The sequence below is a fragment of the Rhea americana genome, unplaced genomic scaffold (genome assembly GCF_003343005.1).
Source record: "Rhea americana isolate MKP2758 unplaced genomic scaffold, rheAme1 scaffold_468, whole genome shotgun sequence".
Taxonomy (NCBI): Eukaryota; Metazoa; Chordata; class Aves; order Rheiformes; family Rheidae; genus Rhea; species Rhea americana.
In genome coordinates this window covers 44,701-61,689 of record NW_028186610.1, presented here as the reverse complement: position 1 = coordinate 61,689, position 16,989 = coordinate 44,701, and the positions used below count along the sequence as shown (strand labels likewise).

Here is a 16,989-nt window from a genome sequence, read left to right as displayed (position 1 = left end):
CGAGGGCGCGGCGCAGGAGCGCTTCCAGCACGCCCTGTCCCTCGTCTTCATCCAGTGCGTGATCAACGCCGCCTTCGCCAAGCTCCGTGAGTGCCCGCGGCCCCCGGCCGCCGCCGCCGCCCTGCGCTCGGGCAGCGCCCCCGCGGGGCTGCCGCCGGCGCGCAGCGCTGCCCACCTTCCCCTTCCCTCTCCCCCCTCCCAGTGATCCGGTGCTTTGACGCCGTCAAGGTGGACCGGACGCGGAACTGGCTGTACGCGGCTTGCTCGCTCTCCTATCTGGGCGCGATGGTTTCCAGCAACTCGGCTCTGCAGTTCGTCAACTATCCAACTCAGGTGAAGGGCGGCCGGGGCCGGCGAGAGAGCGGGCGAGCAGGCCGCGCAGCTGCGATTCACGACTCTYCTGCTTTTCTGGGGCTCGGGGTGCTCGTGTACCCTGCAGCCGCTGTGCCGAGGAAGCTCGTGCTCTGAAAGCGCAAGCTGGCGATAATTATCCGGAGGAAACCGTGATTTTTGAGGCTTGTCTTTCTCTAAGGCTTTGTGGGACCGTGGCCTGTGGCTTTGTTTCCTCCAGCAGCCCTGCGTGTTGTAGAGACAGGTTAAGAAATCCGAGGCTATTCCACAAAGGGAGTAACAATACCTAGAAGCGGCAGGAGTTTGAAAGTGGGGGTTGGCGCTAATCTGCACAGGCTTGAGGCAGTCTCTGAAACTTCCGCAGGCAGCTACCGCAGCGCTCTCCRTGCTGCGGGTCCTTGTCTTGTCTTTCGAAGCATCTGGTACGCTTTACCAGCRGCGTGTGTTGGGGCGGTCTGGTGCGGTATGGTTGCCCTGGTGTTTCCACGATCTCTTTGTGTGTTGTAGTTGCGCAAGGATATGCAGTTCGTTAAGGTATTTTTTTCTTTTATAGGTCCTAGGCAAATCTTGTAAGCCCATTCCAGGTAAGCAGACTTCATGCATCTTCCTGTATGCTTTTGTGGGTTTCTTATGCCCTGAACCAGTCACGGACCTAATTTCTAAAAACAGTATCTCTTGTTCTGCTTCATCTGCTGCAAGAAGAACAAGCAGTGCAGTATCCACCGAATTTTTACTGCACAAAGTTAGATTCCCATGAGAGGCTTTTGGGAGCCGTTCATAATGTTTCTTCATCTTTACAGTTATGCTTTTAGGAGTGACTTTGCTGCGCAAGAAGTACCCACTGGCCAAATATCTCTGCGTCCTCCTAATAGTCACAGGCGTGGCCCTGTTCATGTACAAGCCTAAAAAGGGGGCTGGAAGCGACGACCACGTCTTTGGCTATGGAGAGCTCCTTCTAGTGAGTACTGCCAACGTATGAACAACCTAAGGGCTGTGTTGGTGGCCAGTCTGATGAGGAGAAAGCAGTTACGATACAGGTCTGGCTGTCTTTCGTATAGCAAGCATGTTCTAAGCATGTACCAGCARGCTGGTATTAAAACATGGACACATCACCGGCTTGAGGAATGCGCTCTCAAGCTGTGGCAGGGGACTGGTGCATGACTACACGCATGTCTCTCCTAGCATAAGTTCTGAGGCTGCATAATTGCTATTTAACGGGTGATTGAAACATAAAGAAGAAAAAAGGGTGTTTCAAGCTGTTCCCTATAAGGAAAAAATAACGAAGGTTTTGCTTTTCTTTTCTCTCTCTCTCTCACTCACTCTCACTCTTCCCCCCCCCCCGCTCCTCTTTAGTTGCTGTCTCTGACTTTGGATGGACTGACCGGTGTGTCTCAGGACCACATGAGAGCTCACTATCAAACTGGTTCCAATCACATGATGTTAAACGTTAATCTATGGTCCACCTTGTTCCTAGGGGCTGGTAAGGAACAGCCTACGAAAAAGCACAGCCACCGAGCCCCGAGGCTGCTGTATGACACCCTGTGGGAAGGGACGTTGTGTCCTGTTCTGAGAAGGGCACAGAATGTGGTCTGCACGCAGTTTTAGTTCAGGATTTGAGGGGTTTTTTGTTGTTTTTTTTGTTTTTTGTTTTTTTTTAACATGAAAATACAGTCTGGGTTGTTCAGTGTAGCTCTTTTAATACCCACTAGAGGACACTGCTCCATGCACAACGTAGTTACCCAAAGCCTCTTCACTTCTAAAAAGCTCTTGCATGCTGGCTTTGTCATCCAGGCATAAGCACCTGGGTTTCTGCCTGTTGGCACTCTTGTTTTGGCACAGAAGCAAGCCCTGTCACTGTAGCTCTCTGCTCCAGTTAAGGAGTAGTAGTTCTAATTGCTCAGGACTGTTTTGTCAGAGTTGGAGATGCACRTAATGACAGTCCTCTTTCATTAATTAATGAGGGAGGTGATCTTTTTCATTGTCTTGTGAGGGCTTTTCTTTTTTTTTATTTTTATTTTTTTTTTATTTTCCTTTGGTGGAAGGTGCATGCCTAGCAATAAAAGAATTTTTGTGTTCTGCTGGGGCACTTGCTCCTTCCCTTTTACTTTGACTTCGGCCAGTAAGCGGTACTGTGAGGGAGAGATGCTGCAAAACTGGCAGGAAAGGGATTATGAGGATTTCTTTGGAGGGTCCCCCCTTGTCACGGGTATGTGACAAGTTTGCTCTCAGGGAAAGCTCACTGATTGCCACCAGCCTTCACTAGGTAGAGTTTAGTCTTTGTCAGATAAGGAATGTAAACTGAAATTAAATAGGCAGTGGTAACTCAGGTTGTCTCTGGGCTGCTAATTCATGCTTCTCATTTTAATCTTTCTTCTAGGGATACTGTTTACTGGAGAGCTCTGGGAGTTCTTGAGTTTTGCTGAACGTTACCCCAGCATCCTTTACAAGATCCTACTGTTTGGCCTGACAAGTGCACTGGGTCAGGTAACTACATTCCTGGTACCTATTCTGCAATCTTAATTGAGATTTGCTTGCATAGTTAGAAGATAAAAAATGTAAAGCTGTCTCATCTTCCCTTGCTTTGGTCGTTGCTTGTWTTCTGTACAGGCTACCTACAAGATTAAAGTTGGTTTAAACTTGTATACCAATAATCAAGATTTGGAATAGACTCTTATGGCTAGGACTGAGTAACTTTGCTGCTGCTGCAAAAAAAAATCATATTTTCTTTTTTTTCCTATGTGATGTACTACTTTCAGGCAGACTGACAAAAGTTGTTTGTTTTTTTATAACAGAGTTTCATTTTCATGACTGTGGTATACTTTGGACCTCTGACCTGTTCCATCATCACCACAACACGGAAGTTCTTCACCATTTTAGCATCCGTTATTCTATTTGCTAATCCCATCAGTACAATGCAGTGGGTGGGGACAGTCCTGGTGTTCTTGGGTAAGTCTGTGAAGAAAACATCCAAAGTTGTTCCCCTATTAATTTATGTAGAGATGATGTATAGAGAGAGGAGCGCTAAGAAAAGATGCTGGTCCAAAAATCTGGTTGTATTTAGATACTCTTGATGGAAAGGGGTCTTAATAGCCTTACTTGACTCCTGGCAGACCGGCTTTCGCCATTAGTAAGCTGGTACTGTTAAGCCTATTTTCATGTAGTCCCTCGCGTCAGGTTTGTTTGAAGAACGTGAATTTGCCATGCACATGGATTATTTTATTTCTTTGCAGGCCTTGGACTTGATGCCAAATTTGGGAAGGGAGTGAAGAAGACATCACATTGAGGTGTTCAAACTCTGCAGTTGGAATGAACTTTTAATTTATTGTCTTGTACCTCAAAATCTGTTATGAAACTGGACTCAGGATGGGTAGTTAGAAGGGGAGTGTCTGGATTTTTTTTTCTAGTTTTTTAATTCTGAGCTGTCTTAAAACGTAATAGTTTTGTTTTAACTGTAATCAAATGTTTAATTTTTTTTCTGTAATCAAAGCTGYATTATTAGATTCTAGCAGTAGGATGAAATTCTTGCCTTAACAGGAGGAAGGACTTCATATCTTTATTAAAGAAAAGGAGACAATGGCCATTTTTCCAGAACTTTTAATTTCAGACCAGCTGACTGATCTTGGGGAAAGAACTATCTTTGGATCTTGCAGCATTCTCTTTTGAATCTGATCAGTGCAACTATACCTTACTCCAAGGAGAGGACTAGTTTTAGGACAATTTATTTTAGTGTTTCACATAGCCTGGGAAGACCTCAAGATTAAATGCCTGTGATGAAGGCAGAAGCCCCTCTTCTGATTCTCTGATTTTTCCATAAGCGAGAACTGGCTGGTAGAGCAGCCAGTTGGACGTTCTTCCATTAAGATAATGCACCTCAATGTTTACATGTGCTATATCCTTCACCTGAGCCCTTCTAAAACAGAAATAACTCCTGGCATTATGTACAAGTTKACGGGAAACCTGTTTAACCACTGGGGGCCAAAGCAATTCTTTTCATCCCCCCATGCTGATGAAGGAACAAGACCCTCTGCTGCTAAAGCCATGCCAAGGTTGTGTGACAACAGCTTTTAAATGTTGAAAGGGGCCTTGTTAATTAACCACCATCTCAGAGAGCTTTGGAGTGCCTGCTCCTGAGTGCACCTGCTAGCTCCCCAGTGTTGTAGGGGAGGAGTTGTTATCATAATGATGTCTTCAGAGTTGGAGAGCAAAATTCTCCAAAGAGCAAACTTTACACATGAAAGCCTGTTTCTACCAGCTGTCATTTGGTCTCCATCTGTTCTGTGGCTTTGGCCTTTTGTCCCTCCAGATGGGATCTTGATCTCTTTCCTGAGCGGCTGTTGTAAGTCTTTTTCTAGCCCCCCACCTCGCCCATCCCTCCRGTGTTTCTCACAACTTTTTTGGCCTCAAATTTGGTGTTGATTTAATCTCTCACTATTCCACCACTCTACTCAAAAAATGTGTTTTTTGCAAAATTAAACCTGAGAATATTGGAAGTTTACCTCAAAGAGTTTTTTTTTTTTCTGTCACCTTCACCTCTCTGTTAACTTTTATTGTCTTTAAAGGTTAAGTGATAAGTAGCAACCAAACATGTTGTAAATGATAGAGAATCCTGAAGTAAAAGCTTCTGTCATTTAATTCCATAAATCCTGCCTGCTGAAGCCGTGTGCTGGCATGTGCTACTGTATGGAGATTCCTACTTCTCTGAGGACAGTTACCTTTCCCAGTTTGTCTAAGGTAACAAGTACTGTTTGTGTTTRTAAGGAGGAACAGAGAAATTACATGACGTGTTCACAAATACTGTGGCAGAGGTGGAATTACTTTCCTTTCCTGTGTCTTAATCATGAAACTGTCCTTTCTCTGTGTTTAAAGGACTTAGTGCTGATAGGCAGAGAGGAGTGTATCTTAAATCTAAACTATTCCAAAACTCAGTAACCAAAAGCAGCAAAAAGATCTTAGGTCAGCTCTCGATTCTATTGGTTTAAAAACTTGCTTTTTGTTTTGTTAAATTAGTAACCTCATGTGGGAATAGGCCCAGGTACCCCGTCATTTTTCAAATTCAAACAGATGAAAGAAATGCACTTATTCCCTTTACCATCTACCTCCTCATGGTCATCTTGAAATTCCCGTTCAAACATGTCAACTGTTAAAATACCTGAGTCATTGCTGTTCAGAGTTATAACTTTATGCCAGCGTACAGGCAAAGAAAACCAAAGGGAAATCTCTCTGCTTTGATTGTTTTAGCAGTAACTATCACAACCAAAAACTGAGCGACTGACAGATCAGCAGCCCTTCTCCACTGTGCTGTCCGTCAGTTACGGATGATATCCTCTTTACCTGCAGCATCTCAAGTCAAACTGCCTCCTGGGGACTGAGGAAGGGCAGGTTACCTCAAGCTGCTTCTCTACATATGCTAGGAAGGTTGCTCCTCCTGAACTCTCCCTCCCCTCCAAGTTTATTTAGCTGCAGCTCTAGGAGAGAGGGCGTCTTAAAAGAGTATGAAACAAAAAAACTTTGTGTTACTAATTGTTTCTTTAACCATTGAAATAAAACCACCATAGGTTCAAGAAAATTTTTCCTCAAGCTTACAAGTCCATCTCCTGCCCCATACTGCAGGACCAGCAGGAAAATAAAAAGTTGGGAGCTTCCTATGGCCTGTTTCCTAAGCCAAGATGTGGCTTTACCAATATCTTCAACTCATCTGTATTCAGAGCACAGATTTAAGTATCAGTCTGCCAAGAAAAAATGAGAGGAACTGCAGATTTGTCTTTATCCTGATTGCTGCAGGCTCCCTTGACCCACTTTAGCTCTAAAGCCTATTCCTGGTATTGCTCCAGCTTGGTTCTTGCTACACCTCCAACTCTTCTTAGTCAATCATAATTTCTTAAAGGCAGCTCTTGTGTCTACCCAGAGTCTGAACCCTTGGATTTGCTTGGACAGTTTGCTGTCTTTTGTCCAGACCTCACGTACTGTGAGATCCCAGAAGAGGCTACAAAAGCAATTCAAGAAGCTATCTTCAAATCAGCCCAGGCTTTTCTTCTTGGATGATGCCACGGAACAGATCCCCAGCTTTGAACTGCCAGAAGCACTGCTGCAGTGACTCCCTGCCTTGACAGATTTGGTTACTGGTCTGAAAGGCTTGCCTGTGGCTTTTAGTACGCGCTGCTGCATGAGTTGAGCTGTCTCTGTGTAAGCAAAGAACAGTACCACAGGTAAACTCTAAAGGAACTGGGTTTGGGATCTAGTAAGACTTTCACTTTCTGTATTACTTTTTTCCCTATTAGAACTGTAAGCTCCTTCAGTCAGGTGCTTTTTGCAGAGGGATAATTATGTTTAATAGTTTTTTGGGTTTGTTCCTTTTTCTAAACAGTGCAAGTGTCTTCAATCAGATGCAGTGCAGTTCTATTAATTTGTTAGGAAGGGCCTTCTGTCTTAGACATAATACAGATTAATAGTCTGCAAAATGTAGAGGGAATTCTACAAGATACAGAAATTAAATAAAAATAGGGTATGGCTGTGCAAGGGAATCTTAAACCTAACTACTGCTGGCAAATTATATTTTACTTATTCAAAGAAAGAAGAGTTTTGTGGTAGCATCTGCACCTATGAGCAGTTCAGAGGTTTCAAGGCATACAGCTCAATGCCCAGGTGTTCTCTACCAACAGTTTGGCCCCTCTAGCAACTTAAGGCTTGCTCAGTTCTGCTGGGACTTGGACTGTGTCTGTCTTTTGCTTTTTAAGACATCCTGCGGTTTGTCAGAAGGGTACAAACCTAGTTCAGTGAAAATCACTACCTTGCTCTCTTTGGTTTTGTGTGCTTGATCTGTTACTTGTTTTCCTTTCCTCAGCTGCAAACAAGCAACAGTTTTATTGTGGCAGTGAAATATTTTCCAAAATGAAAATCTATGTTATGATGTAAAACATCACCCTTTGCAGCCAACTTTGCAGATGCTTTGAACACCTGCTGTGTAACATCAGCTTTTGAGTTTGGGCTGACTTATCAAAGGAACCACTAAAGGGAATACTTGTGGTTTGACTTCTGCCTTTACACATGCACCTAATCTTCTGCTGAGTAGGAACAGGAAGGGAAACCCATTGAATAGGAGATGAATTTATTAAGTGGCTTAAACAAAACCCTCCAAGTGCAGAAGGTGAGGGTCAGGTTGACAAGTTATGAAGTGATTCCATCTTCTGTCATCTTCTCAATGGTGCAGAGTTCCAGCCCTGAGACATCTGCCCATTTATGACTCAGCAAGTTACCAGCAGGGGGAACTCTTATTTCAGTAACTTTCAAGAAATACAAGAAAAACAACAAAAAAGCAGTTCCTGTCTAATTAGTGATAGAATTGACCTGAGTCTTCATGCTTATGAGTAGAAATGTAATGTGGAAATCAAGGTGGTCTTCCATTTCGATTCTGCTTTAATTCTCTTTGACCCTCAGCAAAGACTACCTTGAAGCTAAGTCATTAGAAACTTTAAAACAGTCACTGTCTTTTTTAGCAGAACAGTTCTTCATCACAACTAGCATGTGTATAAATATGTATGTGCCCACCTGCATGTCCTCTTGTCCTCATATAACACAAACAGCTGGTCTCATGCACAGCAGCCATAAGCATCACAGTCAATGTTTTTGAAAGAATTTCTGTCAGAATCCTCCCAGGAACCTTGTCAGTTTTCAGTGGTTTGAGGGAGATGAGAAGAGTCATGCACATACTGAGAATAAACAGCAGGTTATATTGCTGCACTGTGTGTGGCTGTTGTCCCTCCAGGAGGAACTGGTTGATGTATCAGCTAAGAAAGGTGAGGTTTTATTTCATAGCTAACTGAGACACGGCATCCGCAGGGGGAAATCTTGGCAGCTGCTTTCCTTTTTCTTTCATCTTCCTTGTCTTTACTAGCTCCCTCTGCAACTCCATCAACAGATGTTAAAAATACAAAATGTTTAGAGAGTATATAGAATAAGGTGGTACTATATGTGCATATATTTTGTAGGTGTGCATACAGTTGTGCAACACAATTTTCTGATCACAGGATAGTAAAGACTTATGCTCAGAGGAAAACAGTTTAAGAGATAAGGAAGTGATCATTACTGCTTTGTAATCCATAAGTTACCAATCTTAAAGGTACCACATCTTAAAAAAAATCATTCTTCAGAGATGAGGTTTGTGCTTTGTCACTCAATTAAAAGAGTCAGAGTCCCCAGTATGATACTCATTTTAATAGGTTTTATTTTTAAGACAGTCCAAGGTGCCTCCCATTTAGGGTTTCTCCCTGCAAGACTACAAAATCAGTAGTTACTTAAAAGAGATGGCTAAAATGCCRGTCTTACAGCTAAGCTTAGAATAATACCTTCACTTTGAGCCTGGGCCTTGCTCCAAACCCACCTTTGTATCATGAAATCACAAGCCTGTATTTAAAGCTCTGGAGGACAAAGCCCAGGCCCCAGGGAAGTACAGGCCCAAATGCCTGATGATGTGAGCTCATCTTGCAAGACTCCATATATTCTTTCAAAGGAAAGAAGAACTGTTGACTTCTACAGAATGAAAAACACCCATAATAATTAAAACAGCACCCATAAGGGAAAATGTTCCAGAGTCCCACTTCATCACTTAATAAATTAATGTTGACTGGAAGTAAGAAGAAAAGCTTGTAAGGGCAATAGGGATGGGATATGTATGCTATGCTGTTATAATCAGTTTCATTTTTCAGATTTATAGTTCATAACTAATAGAATTTCAGCAACAGTGAGCCAGGGATGCATTTAAGGAACATGCAAAACAAAGATAATTACCTCAGATTGAAACTGAGGCAGCTGGATGTCACACTGAAACGAGGTATTTAAGCTTTTAAATATTTTAAAGGAAAATTAAGACTGCACTTAGGACTTTTTTGCTGTTTTAATTTTGAAGCCTTAAAGACTTTTTTCCTTCTCTTACTATGCTTTTCTGCTTGCACTGTCACTCATTCTTTTTGTATATGCATACACATATATGATCCTGAATATTTTTAATGCATTTTTATCGTATTTTAGTAAGCTAGTAGCCTATTTCCAGAATTTTTATGAGCAATTAACCTGTTTTTTTTAAGTGCTTAGAAAACACTGTGTGGTTTTCATACCCAGTATAGCACACATTGAAATATTGACTCATTTAGAGATATTTTGTTCTAAGAATGCAAAAAAAAAAAAAGTCATTTTTTTTTCCTGCAAGCRGGTTCAAGTCCTGACTGGGTCTTCAGTTATTCCAAGAGTGGCACAGACATGCAGCATATATGAAGCATTTGCAAGAGCAGTTCTATTAGCACAGACCAAATGCTTGAAGAATCCTTAAAAATGAAAATCCACCCAGGTCAGTCATGGAAACGTTCCATTGCTTGAAATGAGGACTAAGTCTTTTGCTTGCCTAAGGCTTGAAAAGATGAGCAGGAATGAGGTGAAATATTTTCTTAATAGGCACATAATTTTGGGGACAGCAGAGAAAGAATTCCATAATGGTATACACACATAGGAAGGTTTGTCTGGGGATGAGACTAGGAAAAGCAACTGACACTTTTTAATCAAACGCTGTTGTAATTTCCCCTTTAAATCCTGACTATTATATGAGACAACACAGTAATCTTGCAGTGGGCATGGAACATGAATAGAGAGCATAACAGGCCCATTTTGCAACAGCCTCTTACAGCTGACGACAGAAAACTGTCCTCCAAAGGACTATTTCCAACCTAAAATTAAACATTACAAGACAATAAAAATCTCACCCCATCATGTACACTCAAACACTAGAGATCATTTTCTCCATCTACTGCAGCAGTGAAAAAAAAGCAGTGTTGAGTCTGTATCCCTTAGCAGCATGATCACATGATCACCTGATGCTCATTAGCTAAAGTTTTTAAGATCACTTCTCCTCAGAACAAAGCATTCAGCTTTCCAGGCAAATGCTGCCTTTCTTACTCTTTATCAGCTTTAAGCCAGTTATTTTTCAAAATGGATTTACAAGTTCCTGCTCAGATTTAGTTTATTCTCAGAATTCTAGTGTCACTTTCTCCTGAGGTCTTGGCAGAACTCATTCAGTGAATGTGATGGGCACTAATTTGTTAATTGGTTAGTTTTACAGTGAATGTAGCAGGGAGAAGAATGAATGGTCTCAAGATTAAGAAACTGAACATCAGTCTGGATTAGGAGATTCTCTCCTGGCCTTAGGACCTGTGTGGCAACATAAGACTCCACAGATTTAGTAGATCTTCATTTTTGTATGAAGGGTGGGGCTAGATTTGCAAAAAGTGTGTTCACAGGCACAGCTGCAGGGAGTTGGTAATTTAATGGTGCTTTGCATAACCAGAATATAGTTCCAAGTTCTCTGAATAATCAGATCTGAGGTATTTCAAATTGGCCACTTTAAATTAGTGCTCGCTTTTGACAGCATTAAACTTTATTTTCTCTGGTTTCATACTTTTTAAGAGGATTTTTTTCACTCATCCATATTCTGTAACACATACTATTAATGAGAATCACTGGGATACTGGTTATAATAACTTCATTAATATTTCTGAGCAGTCAGATACCATTATCTGATTATTGAGGAAATGGCCAGGAAGAGATCAATGATTTTTGCATTCAGGAAATATTTTAGGTATTGTGTCTTAAAATGTGGGGACACATACAGAATGCAGCATTTCATTTTACGTACGTACTTACCCAGTCACAAAAAGAGTTAGCTCAGTCCAGTGAAAAAGTAGTTCTGTCAACACTGGAATTAGCAAAGCCTAGTTTCCTGTAGATTTGCGGTTTGTGGTTGGCTGTGGCTCCTGTTTCAAGTTATCTCCATACTTAGCATATTCAGAAGTTTCTCCCTCATGTGGATTCAGTAACCTTTATTAAACTATAGAGTAATATATTAGAGCACTTGAGGGAGAGGGATATCCATTTTCTCTATCCAACCTCTAGTTTCATGGAACATAGTAGAATGCAATTATCTTTAAGACCCCTCTTTCTTTTTCTTTCTTTNATTTGGATGGAAATCACTACTGAGTTAGAAGTTACTGAGGGAGGAGGTAAGAAGATAGGAACATCAACAATAAAAGCCTTGTTTCCTTAAGAAATTATGTTAAGAATAATATGTAATCATACTATTAAAGACTTTAGTATGCAATTAAAGACTGTAAAAAGACCAAAATTAACTTGGCTTTCATGACTTCTGAATGCTTGCTTTTGAAATGACTGTTCTAGAAAACAATTTGATGCAATAATTGAGTGCATCTTTAAGTGAAATTAAAGGTCTGAATACTTATTAGTGCCATTTTGATTGTGATAACTTAATGTTTTAACAGTCATTGCAGGACACTGATAYTGAGAAGGCATGAACAAGAAACTGATTAGTTCCATGTTAAACTGGTCAATTCTATAAGAATGTTATAGAGAAGCATTCTTCAATGCACAGTAGTCACTAGAATTCGTGCAATAAAGTGCATACTGATGACTAATACTAACCTTCATCATTGTTGTCTAATAAAAAGCACAAGTTTTGACAGCTCACCTCTCTTCCACTAACATGTAAGAAAACAAACAAAAACAAAAAATAAGCTGTGACTGAACTGTCAGCCAGTTATGGATCCTGACACAAAGTAATTGAAAGCCAAATTCTTAGTCTGTGGATGCTTTCCTAAAAATCCTGCCTTTTCTTTACCTGTTTTTATTCCCTGCAATGTCCAGACTTTGTTTGGTTTTCTCTCCATTCTCCAGTTTCTCAAAGCAAATGCAGTTTTACAGTTTTCTTTTACTACATCCCTTCTCTTCCTTGCTCCTACTTTTTCTTCTCTTACATGATTCATTTTTTCCAGCTCTGAGCCCTTTCTTGCTCATTCATATTTTCATGCTCTGTTATATGGAGTGAATCTTATCCTCAATTTTCAAGTCTTTGTCCAATTATCTCTCTGTACCTGCAGAAGGGGAAAACAGCAGTGATAAAAACCTGTAGACTGTTCTAGTCCATTCCCACCTCTCCACTAAAGATTGCTGTGATAACACTGAAGAGTAATTTTTGTTTGTGGAGAAAAGCTGGTTTGAATAAATTTTAGGACTTCCGACAATGTTCTGAGCTCCTCTACTCTGCAGGCACTTGCAGAGTTAACAGTGTCTTAGAGAACGGAAGATAATTTCACAGACCATTAGGGCTGGTGGGAAGCAGCAGGATCAGATTTTAATGAATACAGGATCAAAAGCATCTTAAAGCAAACCAGCACTGAAAACAAGAGCAGGCTCATCAGGGAAGACAGGAGATGCTTCTAACGAGAAACAAAGCACCAACTCAAAGACATTAGGGAGTCACTTTCTCACAATAGCGCATTTTAAAGTATAATTTCCTCCACTAAAAAATTAGCTTTGATACTTTTCCAATGTATGTAAAAATAGAACTATGAACAGATTCCCTGCAATTAAAGTCTTCAAGTCAGAGTTCTTCCAAAGGAGGTCAGAAATTTTTAAACAGTATTTGTTTACTCACAAGTAAAACTAGTTTTGAATCACAGAACAATGCCAAAGTTAAGTTATTTTACAGTATTTTGAAGTCAGGAAAGCAAATTCTGACAAGTACACATAGCTGTACGTTCAGACCTGGGAATGGTTTGTATGTGAAAAGGTAGACTATGCCCCCACTACCACCAAGCACTTCTTAATAGAAGAGCTTACGGTTATTTTGTGAAGAACTTAATGCTGCACATACGTGGTAACTGTGCTAGAGCAAATCTGTCCTTTCACGTTCCAGGGGACAGGTGCTACTGGATCTAAATGCAGCAAAGGTAGGAGCAAACTGAGGATTACCTAATTTATACAACATTTTCAAAGTGTGTTACATAGTGTTTATTTTACAACAAAGCAAAGGTTGGAATACTGGACTAGATCTAGCTCAGTACTTGACATTTGTTGCAGATTCAGAAAAAATCTCACCAGTTTCCTTTCCCTGGAGGATCCACTGACTTACATGGTTTTGAAGAAGCCTGTATCTCAGAAGCTTTTCCTTTAATCGCAAACCGATGAAACACTTACTGTCCCCTACTGTGTTCTACTAGTACCAAAGCTTAGACTTCTTTGACAAGATAAACCATGTAGGCTTCGTACAGGACTAGGTGAGAGTATGGTGTTTTCAAAAGGATGGAGAAGATAATCTAGAAAGAAGCTAGACTGGAAGGATAACCTGCTACATATTAGATTTTTAAATGGCTGACACAAATACTATGTAGTTTCACTATGAAATAGTAAAGCCAAGAATAAATACTGAGATTCCTTTTTTTTTTTTTTTTTTTTTTTTACAGCAAGCAGTGACCATAGCCTCAAACCAAGGAAGGATTCCATTACTGCTTGACTGCTTGTGAATACACTGCAGCATTCCTCTTTGGATTACATATGGAAAATGAGGTGTCTCTTACTGACATAAGGAGTGGTGAATCAAATAACTCACATGGTTTGATTGTTGCATATACAAAAGCCTCATTAAGTCTCTCTGGTGATTGGAGATGGCTTTTGTTTAGAATGGTTTGTGTTTTTGTAACAAAGATAGCAAATACAGCAAATAATTAAATAAMTGTGTTTTCATATTCTCCCGATCATCAGAAGCTTCTATGAGATTTTAATTAGTGCTGCATTTTCAATAACTCMGTATTTGTACGTGCAGATTCTTTCYTGGATAACAGGGAGATAATTATGAGAATCCTGTTTTTTAGTCTCTCACTAAAGGGATGGCTGATATATTTAATCATGATGTAGAAATGCTGGCAGCTTTCTCTGAGTTCAGCCTCCCTCTAATTACATTTCTAGATTTTTAGTAAATTGAAAGGGAAAATGAAGGAACAAAATAATTAAAACCAAAGAGGGAGTGAATATTAAAAAGCAGGAGTTACTTAAAATTCTTACACACAACTCTTTCAAGGACATCAGTTTAATCAGCTTCACACAAAAAAATATTTACACAAAAGCTGTAGAAATAACATCTCCAAAGCTCTATCTGTATTAGCATTTGCTGGATCTTTTCATGCAGGATAAACAACCTGTCTTGTGTCATTCAGATAGTACAGGGAATTATACACAAAATGTATGTACCTGAGAATTTGGTACTCTCACGTGCACACTAGTGTCAAAGAACACACATCAGCATCCCCCAAGCTCGAAGCAGTACCTGCATCTAGGAATTGTCTGGTAATTTCACTATGGAATTATATTARAGACAGAAGGTATGTTTTGTGAAGAGTAAGTGACAGTATTTCAGTTCCACCTGCCACTGAGGGCAGAATTGACCCTGGGTAACTTATTCATATGCAGGAGAGGTAAAATTCCACCTACATTTTTCACAGTTACCTGATTGAATTTTCCACTTCCTGAGAACATGAAAACTTTGATCAGAAAAGTGTCATAAACTACAAAAGAGGTTGACCTCCATAGCGCTAAATGACACATAGACAGTCTTGATTAAAGGAGAAATTTCTGTTTATTCTATCTAGAAACTCCTTGGAACAAAACTCCACAGTCTAAGCACTTGAGAGGAGGGGAAAAAAAAAGGTGTGTTTTCTTTAAAATTGTGCTCCAACTGTACGAGAGTATCAGTAAAACCCCATAGTCTATATTGCAAATATGGAAGTCAGGAAAATGGAAAATAAGTTTCTAGGAGAAATGTGTGTCCAGAATAGGAATGCTAGTACCACCTCTCTACTTCTGGGGAGGCAGCTTTATGTCATCTTTCCATTACAAAGCAGCATTACCTGCTGTTTTGTCACCATGGGCAGCAGTTTGTGAAATAAAGGAATGAGGAAGGTCCAGGAATTGGCCAGGCCTTGGATGAGATACTTGTCACATAAACCTAGGATACTGCAGAAAAAATTAGTAATAAAACAGGCAATACTCTCTGAGTCAGTATTGGACAACCTGGTGTATAGAACCACTGTGCTATGAGAAGCCTCATTTTTCATCTGAGCTTATGAGATAGAAAGCTCATGCATCTTCTGTTTTTCTGTTTGTTTGTTTGTATTAGTACAGGTACTTGTGATAGTCTTGGGTCTTATGTATTATGGAATTAGCTAAAATCTGTTTACAATTTTACTCATAAATAGGGTTCTTCATCAATTACTAACACTCACAAATCCACTGAATCTCTGATAAAGGATTGCTGTGCTTCAGTGTAGAAGTGTACATGTAGGAGAGAGTAGGAACTTTAGTGCATAGGTATTCACCATTTATTAGAATTTTAGAATTCCTGTTTCTTAGAAATGTTCATAGGCTACTGTGTCAATGTGTACCATAGTACAGGGTAGATGCAACAGTTTACCTTCACATTCACCAAAATATATGGATGTTAATGCTTCCCACCCTCTTTTTAACCTATTTCCTACTACACAGTTGGTACCACTCAACATCCTAGCTCAACTCTGTAATAATTTATACATGTCCAATTTAGTTATTTGGGTGCTCTGTGTGCAACAGTATTAATTCACTTCACATGAGACTGAAAACTCAGGCAGAGAGGACAGGCTAGCTCAGGATAAGTCTCTCTCCAACTATTTAAGTAATTAAGAAATACTAACACTGAGAACTTTGCTTTGTCTGGTTGCAAAGCATGACAAATCAGAACAGGATCATCAGATCACAGGATAATTCAAGTTGGAAGAAACCTCAGGATGTCATCTGGTCCAACGTTCTCCTCAAAGCATGGCCAGCTATGATATCAAGGCTCAGGCCTTGAATACCCCCAAGGATGGAGGGTACACAGTCTTCCTGGGCAGCCTGTCCCAATGCTTGACAGTCATCAGTGTGAAGAAGCTTCTTAGCCTGAACTTCTCATTTCAGCTTATACCCTTTGTTTCCCATTCTCCTGCCATGCGCTCCCACAAAGCCTCCTCATAGGTATTAGGGGGGTCCTATTAGGTCTCCCTCAGGCCTTCTCTTCTCTAGAAGAAATAAGCCTGGTTTCCTCAGCCTCTCCTCATCAGGCACATGCTCCAGTCCCCTGACCATCTTCGCCAAGACAGGTATAAACTACTCTCCTGACAGGAGCCACAGACATAGCTGCACTGTGGAACAGGCTGGGAAAACAGGGTTGTCAACAGTCAATGAAATCTAGGCCCATGAATGATAGCTGTAAGACCAATCTGCTTCTCTGAGGTTTAAACAAGCTTTCAGTTAAGGAAAACATACCAATCATCCTCAAAGCTCGACAAGAAATTCTCACAGGGTACAATGAGGGGAGTCCTTCATAAGCACAGTTGACCCACAAGCTGAAGTAGCCCATAATCCACCCAGCCTGAAGTGAGAAGGTGGAAGAACTATTTGTTTTTTTCACTTCACAACAGCAAAAGCCTCAAAGAAGGGAAGAAAGACAGTGCAAGTGAACATCCCACCAGCTGCAGAGGCCTGCAGCTCCCCTCTCCGCCTCCTGGCTTCCTCTTCGGGCCAAGAGATTTAAAATAAACCCCGGCAGCCAAGCTGGCTCCCGACAGAGCGCTCACCTCCCTCACACGACGCCGCGCCTCACAACTCGCCGCAACGACCGCCCCAGCGGCGCGCGCTCGACGCCTTTCCCGCCTTTTCCTCCAGCTCCCCCGCGCGCCCCGCCCGCTGCGCGCGTCGCGCATGCCCAGCGCGCCTCCCTCCTCCCCAGCGCCGCGC

At 41.1% G+C, this 16,989-nt stretch overlaps 1 protein-coding gene across 1 annotated transcript in view; it reads left to right on the top strand.

Annotated features, from left to right (window-relative positions):
- The window catches only part of SLC35B1 (solute carrier family 35 member B1), a 4,844-nt gene extending 706 nt beyond the window's left edge, over positions 1-4,138 (top strand). The window contains exons 2-9 of the mRNA XM_085316363.1: positions 5-86; positions 203-333; positions 905-935; positions 1,152-1,309; positions 1,705-1,831; positions 2,729-2,835; positions 3,144-3,297; positions 3,582-4,138. Of these exons, the coding sequence (XP_085172489.1) occupies positions 5-86; positions 203-333; positions 905-935; positions 1,152-1,309; positions 1,705-1,831; positions 2,729-2,835; positions 3,144-3,297; positions 3,582-3,634 (843 nt within the window). The 3' untranslated portion in view covers positions 3,635-4,138. The remainder of the gene's footprint in view (positions 1-4; positions 87-202; positions 334-904; positions 936-1,151; positions 1,310-1,704; positions 1,832-2,728; positions 2,836-3,143; positions 3,298-3,581) is intronic.
- Positions 4,139-16,989: the final 12,851 nt, after the last annotated feature.